This window comes from Macrobrachium nipponense, chromosome 41 (genome assembly GCF_015104395.2).
Source record: "Macrobrachium nipponense isolate FS-2020 chromosome 41, ASM1510439v2, whole genome shotgun sequence".
NCBI lineage: Eukaryota > Metazoa > Arthropoda > Malacostraca > Decapoda > Palaemonidae > Macrobrachium > Macrobrachium nipponense.
Window position 1 is genome coordinate 38997292 of NC_061102.1, and position 14296 is coordinate 39011587.

General features: G+C 35.6%; 1 protein-coding gene across 3 annotated transcripts in view; it reads right to left on the reverse strand.

Annotated features, from left to right (window-relative positions):
• Nucleotides 1–14296, reverse strand: part of LOC135212712 (serine/threonine-protein phosphatase with EF-hands 2-like) — a 535058-nt gene that overhangs the window by 48282 nt on the left and 472480 nt on the right. For all 3 annotated transcript variants that reach the window (XM_064246402.1, XM_064246403.1, XM_064246404.1), the window contains 2 exons: nucleotides 4057–4184; nucleotides 820–916 (listed from right to left, as the gene is read on the reverse strand). In XM_064246402.1, the coding sequence (XP_064102472.1) occupies nucleotides 820–916; nucleotides 4057–4184 (225 nt within the window). The remainder of the gene's footprint in view (nucleotides 1–819; nucleotides 917–4056; nucleotides 4185–14296) is intronic.

The window sequence follows — 14296 nt, forward strand, 5'->3', positions numbered from 1 at the left end:
ACTATATATATATAATAATATTTATATATGTTATGTATATATAAATATATATAATCATTATAATATATAAATATATATTATAAATATACATACACACACACCACCACCAAACACACACATATTATATATATATATGTGTGTGGTGTGTGTATGTATATTCGATATATATATATAATTTTTTATAATATATAATAATTAAAGTTATTATATTATATATTAAAATAAAATACACTAACACACACACTCACCACACCACAACACACACACACACACACTATATATATATATATTATATATATATACATATAATATATATATATGTGTCGTGTGGGGTGGGTGTGGTGTGTGTGTGTGTGTGATCATAGGTATACTTGTATAGATATAATATATATATATATAATATATATATATAGAATAATATACATTACAAGTATATAAATATATATATATATATATACGATATATATAATATATATATGTATACTTTATATATATATATATATATATATATATATAATATATATATATAAAAACATACACGTATATATATATATATATATATATATATATATATATATATATATATTATATTATATACACACACACACACACACACACACACATATATATATATATATATTTCTAATATATATTTACATTGACACATCACTATCAATTTCTTCACCAATAATAATAATAATAATAATAATAATAATAATAATAATAATAATAATAATAATAATAATAATTAAGGGCGTCGAAAAAAATGCGCTCCTTAAATAAAAAAATAGAAAAAACAACAACAACAAATCCCAATACCTGCTGTGGGTGAGGCCCTCGGGGATAAAGCTTCCATAACCTCGTTGATAGAGCCCGTCCCCATGTGCGTTAGCAGGGCGTTGAAGAAGTTGTATAACTGGAAAAGAAAGACAATAAGAATAAACACAGGAAAATATATTATGTGTTGTAAGACCTCTAATTATTTTATTTATCTATTTACCTATCTTCCCCAGGAAATGTAAATGTAATAATCCTTTTCAGTTCACGCAATTCTAAAGGCAAATCGCAGAGCTACTTGAAGCCTGGATAAAAAAACGGATTAAGCAAAAGCAAGAAGTAAACAACACGCTTCTGGCAAGATTCGCACCGCCCCGTATCGTCAACCCACTGACAAACATCTTTGTTATTAAATGTGCCTGTTTTTTTTATTTACTTGCAAACTGGAAAAAAAAACCATTCATTATTGTGTTCCTACCAGCTTCATAGTGACAAACTGACAACTCTTAACCGATATCTAGCAGGATTCCCCCACCTAAAAGGGTCACCAAAGAAGGTCCTAATCAATTTTCATGCAAATCCGTTCGTTCGTTCACGAGATATTAACAGGAACTGACACGGGTGAAACATTACCTCATCCAAACTCCGTGGGCGTGGATAATAATAATTATATACATAACAAACTGTATGTAAATTCCCTCATTGCAATTAAACATGAAAATTACCATTCAATGAGTTATGAATTCTACCATTTTTTCTTGTCATTCCACCTGTCTTCCCCGACAAGATAAATATCTTCAGAAGGAATGTGCCCCAGCAGAGCGAAAAAGGGGAAAAAATCTATAAAATGAAGACTGCCGAAGTGAAATGTCTGCCTTCAATGTAGCATGAAAACGGTAGAGACTGTTTCCAGAGAGAGAGAGAGAGAGAGAGAGAGAGAGAGAGAGAGAGAGAGAGAGAGAGAGAGAGAAACTGCTTTTATTCCACTGACTAAATATCTTTTTCTCTCTCTCAGGGCTTTTCGCTTCACGATTTTAGCCTTCATCTTAGAAACACAAAAAAGTAAAAAATAAAAATAATACACCTAATATTTGTATATTGAATTTTTCCTCCTTTCTATCGACTCTCAGTATTGATCCACATTTCCAATGTAATTTCTATATATCTGGGTATAGACCACATCAAGAGTCCTAATATCCAAAGGTATATCATAAAATATTCCCACGTCAAGAAAGAAGAAAATTCAAAACATTTTAGCCTTCTAATGAAGTAGTTTGCAAGCTACATTTAACTCAGAAGGTATCCCATGTTCTTAACTCAGAAGGTATCCAATGTTCTTAACTCAGAAGGTATCCAATGTTCTTAACTCAGAATGTATCCCATGTTCTTAACTCAGAAGGTATCCAATGTTCTTAACTCCGAAGGTATCCAATGTTCTTAACTCAGAAGGTATCCAATGTTCTTCTAGAAAGTAGTGATTTTCGAGGTCATCTGCAAGAACATTACGAAACGTCTCACTGTGGGGCTGACAGAGGTCAAAGTAGAATCATCTGGGGATTTTTCTTCCTTTTATTTGGGATAAAATGTGCCCCAAAGTTGTTCATTCTTGATTGACAGTCACTGTCAAAATGTCCAAAAAAGCATGAACAATTATGAACAAAGATTACCAATTATTATGTTTAAAGTTAAGTACATCTAAGTTCAACCAGACCAATGAGCTGATTAACAGCTCTCCTAGGGCTGGCCCCGAAGGATTAGATATTTTTACGTGGCTAGGAACCAATTGGTCACCTAGCAACGGGACCTACAGCTTATTGTGGGATCCGAACCACACTATATCGAGAAATGAATTTCTACCACCAGAAATAAATTCCTCTGATTCCGCGTTGGCAGAGCCGGGAGTCGAACTTCGGACCACCAGATTGGCAGCCGACCGCGAAAACAACTCGTCCATCGTGAAACTAATTATTATATTTAACATGATATATGACGGTGCTAGCTAACAGAGGACTAATTTGAAAACTGTTTCCAGCAGACCTTCGAACAATGATTAAAGACGAAAGTCAAGCACCTTTTCGCCCCTCTACGAGTAAAACTTTGCTAGTTATCAACTTATTGAAACTATCTATCTATATTGGCAGTTTTTAAATTGTTTTCAAAATGATGAGCAGAGAGGGATGAAAAGATATCAATCTGCTCATATTTGATCACAGTTTATAACTCCGGGAAATCAAATAACGCTTTAAGTACCTCACGCTTCAGCATAACGTATATCATTTACTTCCGCTGTCACTTATTGTAAGAAATAACATGGCCAGTGAAATTATTACTGTACTTTCTGGGGGAAGTTGTTTCAAAAATCATGATCTGTTTCCTGAAGGACAATTATGAATAACGTCTTAAATTCTATTGATTCGATGACGTATTTGACAGCTGTCCTATAGAAAGCTACCAACACATCATCAACAGTGCGTCAAAATCATTTACAATAATTATTCACTGAAAGCAATAGTAATAAAGCCATCGGCTGAAGTCTGTCTTTCTTTCGGATTCTGACCAGTGCCTTTAACAAGGACTGGAAAAATTACCGGAATTTATGGGAGTGCCTGCGCAGTCTTAATATTTTTAAAAAATCAGCGATTAGAAAAACCTACGCATTAATTTATTTCCATTTTTTTCCATTTTTTCAAAAGGAAAATCAAGCCAATTTTTGGAACTGTGTAGCTGATGTCCAATTATTCTAATGACAACGGTCAGTAATGAAATTGGTTATAGAATTGGTTAAGTAATGAAGAGCAAACTCACAAAGCTACATTGACTTACACCTTCATCTTCATGAAAAGGCCCAAATATATCTTAAGGATTGAGTGTTTCACAACAAACAATTTTGGATTTGTAAACTAAGGGTCCTATCATACTCAATTAACGTGGACTTTTCACCATTTGTGTACATGCTACTCGTCATCTCTTCAAGCGGTAATCATATTTGCTTTGAAAACTCATTAATGAGCAAAAGATGAAAGCTTTCATCTGCAAATGCTGGTACATAAATAAAAACTCTACCTAAAAGTGGGAAAAAGCTCGGCTTACATATATATACTGATATGATGAATGCAAGAACGTACTACTTGCTAACAGAATGCGTTACGACGATGAACCACACTTACCACACAATGAAAACTTGACACTAAGTATGATAACCTCCACGGATTTGTGATGTTATTTAAGACCCATAAATTGATTAGCACAAAGTACGTCCATCCAGGGGGACACACTAACCTTCATTTGATCCTGTTCTCCTGCATACTCGATGGACTGGAATATAGTCCACGTATAACGTCTTCTTATTTCCAGTCTGGCGCAGTACCTCCTATACCACCGCTGGATCAACAAGGCTGCCTTCAGTGCTGTGGAAAGAAACAAACGAATATGATAACATTTGTGGCGTATCGAGATAACAAATTCACTACATTCATATAATGGTTGCCAATTAGTTTGTGTTTGTTACCAGTTCATGGTGAAAGTGGAAAATATTCCATGTGAAGTTTCTAGTTTAATAAGTAATTCAAGTTGCGTACTCAATTTCTGCTTATAATCAATGTGACTGTTTATTTTTAATATAGATTTGCTGTACTAGAATCAGCTGTGGAGACGAAAATGTCTTTGTACGCTCTGATTCAACGATGCAAAGTAGGGGCTACAGTTCAGTGAAGTCTTCTATACTTTCAGGATTTCCCGCCATTCCTACAGCGCACCTATAACTCAACATGCTTTGTGCATGGAAGCATCATATCAGGTACTTCACTTTCCTATCATGAATTCTTTCTTGAAAAATAGATCATTCAAATAAAGAAGCAAGGCGAATGATTAGGAAGATGACGTGAGGTGTATGTTACAGAGGTTTGTGAAATGATGACTATTAATCATGGTATACTGAAACTTAGAATTAGCCTCCTGAAAGGCAATTTGTAGACGGAAAACATAGCTCACGATTCTATTTCATAATTTCCTTAGCATATATTATTCGTAATTACGAGCGATGCGAAGTCTTACTGGAAACGGGCTCATTTCTGGCGGCCCGGCCCTAACGCTATTCAAATGCTAATATCTCCAAAAGTACTAAAGATGAAAGAAAAATTCGTTCGACAGATAAAACCTGACATTTTTCAATTTTATCCCATATAAGATTTATTTAAGACTATTTGAAATGCAATTAAAGATCATAATTATGTAGCAGAGTTCAGGGATACAAAGTTAACCCTTTGATGGTTTATCTTGAAGCTCCGCGAGTTATCACTTTAGGGCGTCCTACTTGTGATAGATTTAACTGTTCATAAACTTCCTATGGATTTTGAAGTTTATGTACAGTTCCCTCCAGGAATTTCGATACAGCTACCTTCACCCATTAGTCCCTATTGTATTAGATTGTTATGGTAACACTGCAGGTCTTTATTTACCTGTTCCCAGGTAAATGTCTTCATATTGTAACAACAGTCGTGATTGGCTGGAGCAATATATGTTCCCTGTTTCTTCATTTGCATATTCTGTATTTGCGTAAATCGCTTTATATAATGGCCTCATGATAACATGGATATATTTACAGAGAAATGAGCTATAAAAATATTAGAGTAAGTTATTTCATACCAACTCTAAATTATCAAGCAAAGTAAAAATAGTATTCTGTCTTTAGCCATACATCGCCAACTTCCACCCACACACGAGTTTGGAGGGAGTTTGCCGAAGTCACCGACTCTTCATGATTGTCTTAATTCTAGGCAGCTTGAGCTCACAGAGCACCACAAATATTGTCTGTTATTACGATTATTTTCAGTGTGGTCATAGCGAGCTTGCAGGAGGTTTGTTATACAGGAAATTCAGATAATTATATAATAATAATAATACTCATGCTTACCTAATTCATGAACAAAAACAAAACAAAAGACAAGGATTAACTCGTAAAATTGCTTGGTGAATTTGTTGCAACATTCACCATTTTACAGACTCAAGGGACAGCAGGATAATACGTCGAGCCCCGTGTCATGTGAACAGTTCAAACGAAATTGCCTGCTGAACAACCCTTTCAAGAAGAATAACCAAGTGATGTGCTGCATCCTGAATTTTGTATCAATCCCAAATATCAAAAGGAGTGCGACGTTGTATGTATAAGTTCAGGGGGAATCATGGTTGACGGGTAACATAGTATTGGAAATCTCTCGATTTCTGTGGCTAAAAAAAATCAAAGTCAGCGACTCTTTGAGTTGCCTAATAACAGTCGATTATTTTTGGTGGGAACCATTGGATAAATAATGAGGAATAATTTTCTCTGTTTAATAGGTAATGTTTTGGGTTTTTGTATCCTTTTCCCAACATAAAGGAGTGATTTATGCAAAACATACAGATAATTTGTTTGTAACATTAATTTTTGTCTACAGGGGTCATGGGGACTCATGAAGTTGAAGAAAACTACACAATTGATGGTTATCTAGTAACTTCACTGCAGGGGAAGGTCAAGAAATCGTCGTCTATGATGATATCTCCAATCAAAAGATTAGGAGTAATTCATCTCGTACTTCTAAATAGTATTTAACTTACCGACGAGTCAAGGCAAAATTGACTGCAACAGGTTCAGTAGTCATTCAACCAAGTTAAAAATCCATAGAACTTTGAAAAGGAGGCTGATTATTTTGATGTGCAACCCTACTGAAACCCTAAATTGATTTTTCGTCTTTTATCAAAGATGCCATCAATAAACATTCAATTCGAATGACCCTTTTAGTTTCATAAGTACAAAAAAATTATAAGTCTAACGGATGAAGAAAATGCAGCACACTGCTTGACAATAGACTAGGGAACAAATAAGAAAACATTGCCAAATATTTATTTTCTGGTTTAGACTTTTGTTATTGATGGACAAGTCCGTCACCTTTTGATACAAGTTACTCCACAAGGTAGGTAAAACAAAACCTTCTTACGTTATGAATAGAAATTTCAACATAGAGATGGAGGAAGCTCTACTGACAGATATGGGCAATATGTAATCCGCATTTGTTATTTCTGCAATTATACTATACCCAGACACTTAAATGATCTCTCCAAGACATTCAACTCATAAATACGAAAACCCAAACATTAACCAAACTAATAGATGCAATTCAAACACATCATATACTACAGGATAGTCGCAAAGAGTTTCGTAAGAAAATGTTCTTACGCTAATTCATTAATTTCTTTCTTCCTCGGTCACCGAAAAAGGTCAAAATCTACATTGACAGCATCACAAAAGCCACAGGAATACTGAGAAGGGAACCATGTGGATTAGCGAAGAGTAGATTCAGATAGATATTAGTGAGGGGGTACAAAAATGCACGTAAAAGGTGATTGATTGATGAATACAAGAAGAGAAGGAGACACAAAAGCTACCTGTAGAGGTTCAAGACAGTGACAGGAAGTGGCTGATCCAATCTGTGCCAACGACAAATATATTAGAATGGTCAAAAGGCACTATAAATCAAGTTAAGCAAAGAAATAGGTAAACGTCCTGTAATACACTGGGAAGGCACTACAAATCAGGTTACGCAAAGAAACATGTAAACTTCCTGTAATACACTCTCTCAACATGTTTATAGTTGCCAACATTCAAATAACTGAATTTAACAACGGAAGTCAGCAGAAAACTAAACATATTTGTTCAAATGAGGTGTAGTTCTAAAACAGATTGGTTTATTCGCTTAATGCTACTGATAAAGCTAATGAGGATCTAATCATGGTGAAAGTATAACATGGTATGACAGATCTATGGAATTTAGACTATTAAGCCTGGTACTGGGACAACATGCAATTAAGCTATCTACCTAAAAGTGAATTTCCATCATGGGAAATTGATTTCGCCGGCCCCTGACTCGGGTCTACCAAACGCAACGCGGGAACGATACAGCTTAGGCCATCAAGTTGCCTAAGAATGATATTGGTAGGAAACATTTGATATTAATATATTATCATTATTTTTTTTACATCATAAGTTGAGAAATGTCCAGAGGAGAAGCAATCTTTTCCTTTCCACTTTATTTTCAGAAAAGTTTCTATTGTCGAATTCATGAAGGAAATTACCAGCAAAGATGACCATCATGGAAATGAAATTGAAAGAAGAATCCGCAATGAGGGCAAGAGGCCTTGGTCATTACAAATTGTTATGTCCAACTAATACTAGGTTCCTAGAGTGTAGAGAATATTTCCCCTTCTTTTTGAATTCAAGGTCAATAGCAGTTATCTGGAAACTCTTATCATGGGCTTTATTTATATATTCAGTGAAAGAAAACCAGAGGTATTATGGATTGAAAAGCGCCAACTAAATCCTCACCACCCACTTTTATTATCAAATGTTTAAAAGATCGCTAATGAATGGCAGGAACACTCAGGATTACCTGTACTAGAATTCTGCAGAGTCTGAGGACACTCCCCTCCCCCACCCCCCATGTTCATTCAATCGATAAATATAGGTGTGTAGTTTTAGAGTGGTTTCAACATCTATAGTTATCGTTTTACTTCTATGGCTTAGCAAAGCAAGCAACTTTAATTTTCCCGAGTTGGGTCAGGAGAGTATGTAATTACATACTTATTGATTGAATACGCGATTCAATATCAGAGTGTTCATGCGTGTGTTTAGGCATTTGAAGTTCGACTAACGTAACGTCCACCGGTATGGGTTTGAGAATAACTGGGAAAAGTCTTTTTGGACCTTCTGAAGGTCTTTCGACGCTGTCTTTACTGTTTAACTACTTCGTGCCTATTACTTGTAAATTGTCGGATGGAGTTCGTCTGAAGCACACTTTTAGAAATTACATTTGCAAATTAAGTTTAGCTCCTATATATTTAGAAGGGGACAACATCCCACTCGCCTAGATTGAGTTACGTAGCTCCACTAATTACTAGTAACTCTTGAATTAAAGCATCGAAAATGAGACGACTTTTGACAGAGACTATTACTGAAATGCCAAGAACCCTCTCAAATGTTTGTTAGTATAGGGTAGACGATCACCTTACAAGAAAGCAACGGTGGTGATGTATGATAATTAAGAATAAATCCGATTTTTACGGAGATTATTGCTATCCTAATTTTAGTAATGTGTATATTACTTTAAAGCTCGGAATATCAATATTAATCTTATAATAACACTTTGTCATTATAATGTTGCTTGTTTTTCACAATGGATTTACTAGACAAAAATTGATGAAAACAAATTGTCAAGAGATACCTCCAGCCAACCAAGTCTTCGTAACAAAACAAAATAGTCCCAGAGAAATTGTAAACGCCCAAAGGAGTATTACCATAACAGTCCCCTTCCTTATGTATCGAAATTCCAAGAGGGAACTGTACATACTAGACTTCTTTCTAAGATCTATTACACGCAAGTAACTGAAGTACCTACAATGCTGAGCTCAAAATTGGTCAAAAATCAGACTGCCATAAGTATTCCTTCAAAAAATTGTAAGTAAATAGAAGAATGACCATGAAACATTTATAGAATCGGGATTATTATTCAAGAACCAGGCATGCTTCGATAAATACCAAGTACCGACTCAGACGGAATCAGAAAAGTGCTGACAATAGAGCACCGCAGCCGTGACGTCACGGGTCACGTGCCCCATGGCCCACCTGGCTGCTTTCGCCCCGTAAGAAGTTAAAATGCCTAGATTTGAATCGCCCATGAAATCGTTAATATAGAGAAGTTAGCATTTAGACCCATATGATTTGATTAAGAAAAATAAGTATTTATATAATGTTATATAAAATATGCTGCTTAGTTGTCAATTAATTTTTATTTTTTATTTTTTATAAGCAGGTATTTTTTACATACCATTGTATAAATGTGTATTTTTCTCAATTCAAATATGTGTCTCAATGCTAACTTTCCTCTATTAACGATTTTCTGGTCGTTTCAAATTCGGCACCATTAGTTTTTTACGGAGCAAAAACAAACAAGTGGCCGAGGGAGCGGTGGTGATTGCGTCACACTACTACGGTACTCTTTGTTTTTTGTAAACATCTTTCCAAGCGATGAAACCAAATACTAACACCTTTCTCAAGAAATTTTTTTTTCAGTGATTTTAAAGCATCCTTTTCATTAAAGGGAATTTAATGAAAGGACATTTACTTTTCCCGATAACATGAGATGAATAGAATCAATCGTCACTAAACATGGGCATTGCTTCATAAAGATCTGACGTCCCAAATATTTGTTCTGCATAATCAAAAGAGTTTGTTGACATGCAAAATTTCATATCAGAGACCGAATGCTAAAGGACAGACAGAACGCATAAAACATCTTCAAAAGTGACGGAAAATGACATTAATGGATTAGGTTCAAACGCAAATTTTGATTAAAGTAAGGTTATATGACTTGGATTTATATCGGGCAACAACACGGTACGTCTAATACAACTAATGATAACCATCAATGATAACGCATTTACTGATATTAGATACACAGAACATTTCCATGGCAATCGAAAATCGTTTGACTGTATATCATGAGAGAGAGAGAGAGAGAGAGAGAGAGAGAGAGAGAGAGAGAGAGAGAGAGAGAGAGAGAGACCGGGCAAAGCAGTCGCTACACGGTGTAAGTATGAAGTGCCACTCGAAAGAGCAAAGTAACATTCTACTTAGCTCTCTAACTACTGATGAGTGGTACACTTTCCTTTCTGTAACAGATCAATAATATTTAGTTTCTGATCATCCAGTCTGCTTTCAAGAGTTAACGTTATCTCGGTTACTATCTGATTATATAACCACATAGAAGATAACCCTATGAATACTTAGTGAGCGTGCATGATTCATAGTACTCCTGACGTCTTGCGAATACGGCTACAGATGCCCTCATTCAGAAGCAGTCTAAAGACTCTCATTGAAGAATATGCTTTTAACAGCTGAATTTCTCGAATGTCTTTTTTTTACCTAACTATAATATGATTAACGAGTCCAGTTCAACTTCACCTAAAGTAATACAGGTACGAATTGCAAAACTTGAGCTCTAATCACATTAATTCCTCATTTTTAACTGGTTTACTTCGGGTCTGGGATAGATCAAATTTTTCACTCATTAGGCCTTTAACACCAAAAACGTTCCCCTTAACCAAAACATTCGCGTTTTCTGAAGCATAACATTTATTGAAATGCAGACTTTCCTCGCATACGTTAGACCCACCTTTTCCCCGAATACATCACCAATAAGGAAGGTTACCGCCATTTGGAATTTGACCAGAGAGAAGGGAATTGCATCAGGTATCTGCTCCTGCACGAGTTTCGACCTCTCTTATGAATTTACCTCCCCCAGGAAATTGCTTGTCCACGTCCATTAGGCTTCGTGAAACTCAGGGGAAACTGTTTTCTTTTTGCCCTTGCCACAGTGCAGCGCAAGAGTTCTTACGATGATATTTTGCTTTGCTTATCGGATTTTTCATTCTTTTCCAATAAATAGCATATACATAGAAATGTATGTATATATGGGTGTATAAAACACCTAATACACACACACAGATATATGTATCTATCTATATATATATATATATATATATATATATATATATATATAATATATATATATAGATATATATATCTATATAATATATTCTATATATATATATATATAGTAAATCTACTGGTCATTATTACCAGATACATATGAAATTGCAATAGCCACAATGCTCTCTTAACTTCTCAAATTCTTTGCTCATTTTTGGATACGTTTGTCACTACAAAGCCTTGAGCTCCAATTTCAGAGAAATTTGAAGCAACCAAGATACCTGGTAGCGGAAATGAACCCGCGATAACCGAACCGGACATCATGATTTGTTCATATTTCTTTGAAGTTGGAGCCTCAAGACTTTGAAATACTACAGACTAGCGTATCCAAAAAAACGAGCAAAGAATTTGAGAAGTTAAGAGGGCAGTGTGGCTATTACAATTTCATATATATATAACACACACACACATACACACACACACACACATATATATATGTGTATATATATATATATATATAATATATATAATATATATCTATCTTATTAGATATAATATACACAGAGAGAGAGAGAGAGAGAGAGAGAGAGAGACGAGAGAGAGAGAGAGAGAGAGAGAGAGAGCCTTCATAGGATCTTAAACTTCAGTAAATCAGCAAAAAGTTGCTAGTGCTATGTTCTTCCTCTTCCTGACTGTGACCCAATCCAGTCGACTAAATCCCAGGTGCAGAGTTTACTGTTAAGGTCCAAATGACGTACTGACAAAATGGATTATGTAATTATTAAAGTTGCAAGAATAACCATGGGGTTTCCAACTATATACAATGGAAACTAAATAAACAAAATCACTACCAATTTGGTTTGGTATATATATATATATATATATATAATATATATATATATATTATGTATGTATATATATAACTATGATATATCTAAGCCATTCCCAATTTAAGTAAACTAATGACGTAATAATGCAAGACAGATATAACTGGCCTCTCCACTAACCCGTGAGATATCTATGACTACTGTAATTCCGAGCCCTGTCTACTTCTTTTAGGCAAAACCATGAGTCAGCCGAGAAGCACCAGGTGTAACTGCCGCCATCTTGAACTCAAAACACGTAAAAAGTAGATTAGCTACCACGTGTATTGCATCTGTGGTTCTATTGTTTTTGTCTGTATGGTGTTTCTACGTTGCATGGAACCAACGGTTATTCCGCAACGGGACCAACGGCTTTACGTGACTTCCCAACCGCGTCGAGAGTGCACTTCTATCACCAGAAATACACATCTCTCACCCCTCAGTGGAATGCCCGAGAATCGAACTTGCGGCCACTGAGGTGGCAGGCCAAGACCATACCAATCACCCCACTGAGGCGCTACCTGTTGTTATTGAACCATCGCTCGTTCCAGATATTACATGGTGATCCTCTGTGGGGGCTGGATTCTCCCCTCCCTGTGCGCTGGATTATTTCTCTTCATGATCAAGTCTTTCTCACGTGTCCAGTCAAGCTAGGCCACGTCTTAGTCGATCTACAGTCAACCTTGCATACTTATCTATTAATGATCGGACCTTAAGGGTCCCTGTCACCCTTCAGATGTTACCTCAGTTATTCTCGTAATTTGTTATGCAAACATACTTCATTTTAAACTAAACACTTCAAGTTTACGTCAATTTTCTCTTACTCTGAGGTCAGATTTCAGCCGTATAGTTTTCTTTTAAGGTCTAATCTTATCCGGGGCTTTCTTATAAGTTCTAGTAAGTATATAATATATATATATATATATATATATATATATATATATATATATATATGTGTGTTGTGTGTGTGTGTGTGTGTGTATAAAGAATCTATTGGTAACCTGCAACCAGATAAGTATGTAACTGTACTAACGTAATGTCCTCTTAAATTCTTGATTTCTTCAATTTTGAATGCGCTTGTCACCTCGAAGCTTAATATCCTATGGAAGACGCAACTGATTGGAAACTCTGACGCCCTGGCAAGATTCTAAGCCACACCCAAAATATAAGAACGAGCTAATATACTGAAGTTTATGGGAGACCGGGGCTAGGTGCATACAGGGGTAGGTTGATACACTGTCAATATCTTCATCATAAGAAATATTTGGCGCCGAGGTTCTTTACACGATTAGGCGTCAGTATCAGCCTTATCCTCGTTGGGTGAAAAACCCGCCTACGAAACTACAAACAAACAACCGTTTTTGGATACCGAGTAAATATTTTGACCTTTCGTATTATTTTCATAGACCTTAATGAAACTCGTGTTCATGAAAAATAATGTGATTTTTAAAAATAGCTGTCTTTATGCTTCATATGTGATTAGAATTCCTTTTCCCATAATTCAAATGAATAGCAAAATTTATGAGAAGGAAAATAATTCGCTCGGGACTAGTTGCTACTATCAGTAACAACTTGCCCCGCATAATACATAGTTGTATCCGGTCGTCCAAAAGAAAATCCATAGGATACGCCTGTAGTTGTAGAAGCCACAAAAAATAAGTAATGAAACCAAAGCAAATGATGAAAGTCCGTTACAGCCTACTGAAGTTTGCATAGGCTACATGATACCTACCTGTGAACCTCCTCAAGACCATCTACCTCCCCATTACATAACAAACCTTTGGAAATGATTCCAGACCCTGTTACAAGCACAAGCAAGGATGGTTTAGATAGGCCTTACATAAACAAATCACCTCCTTCTATAAAGACAGAACAAAGACCTACAGGAGATATCAAACCCCGAGAGGAGCAACGACCTTTTCAAGAGGCTAGCCCTAGAAAGACACAAAGAAGCAGAAAAGGAAGATGAAACTACAGAAGCACAACGAGGATTCACAAGGGAAAAGGCTCAAGAGTAAAACCAGTAAAAGGAATCTGAATGACAAAAGGTTTCTGAAGTCTGGTGGAAATAAAAGCAAAAAGAACACTGAAGATTATTGGTGAATTGGCCAAATACAGCCCCAGGGGAGTAATGGTG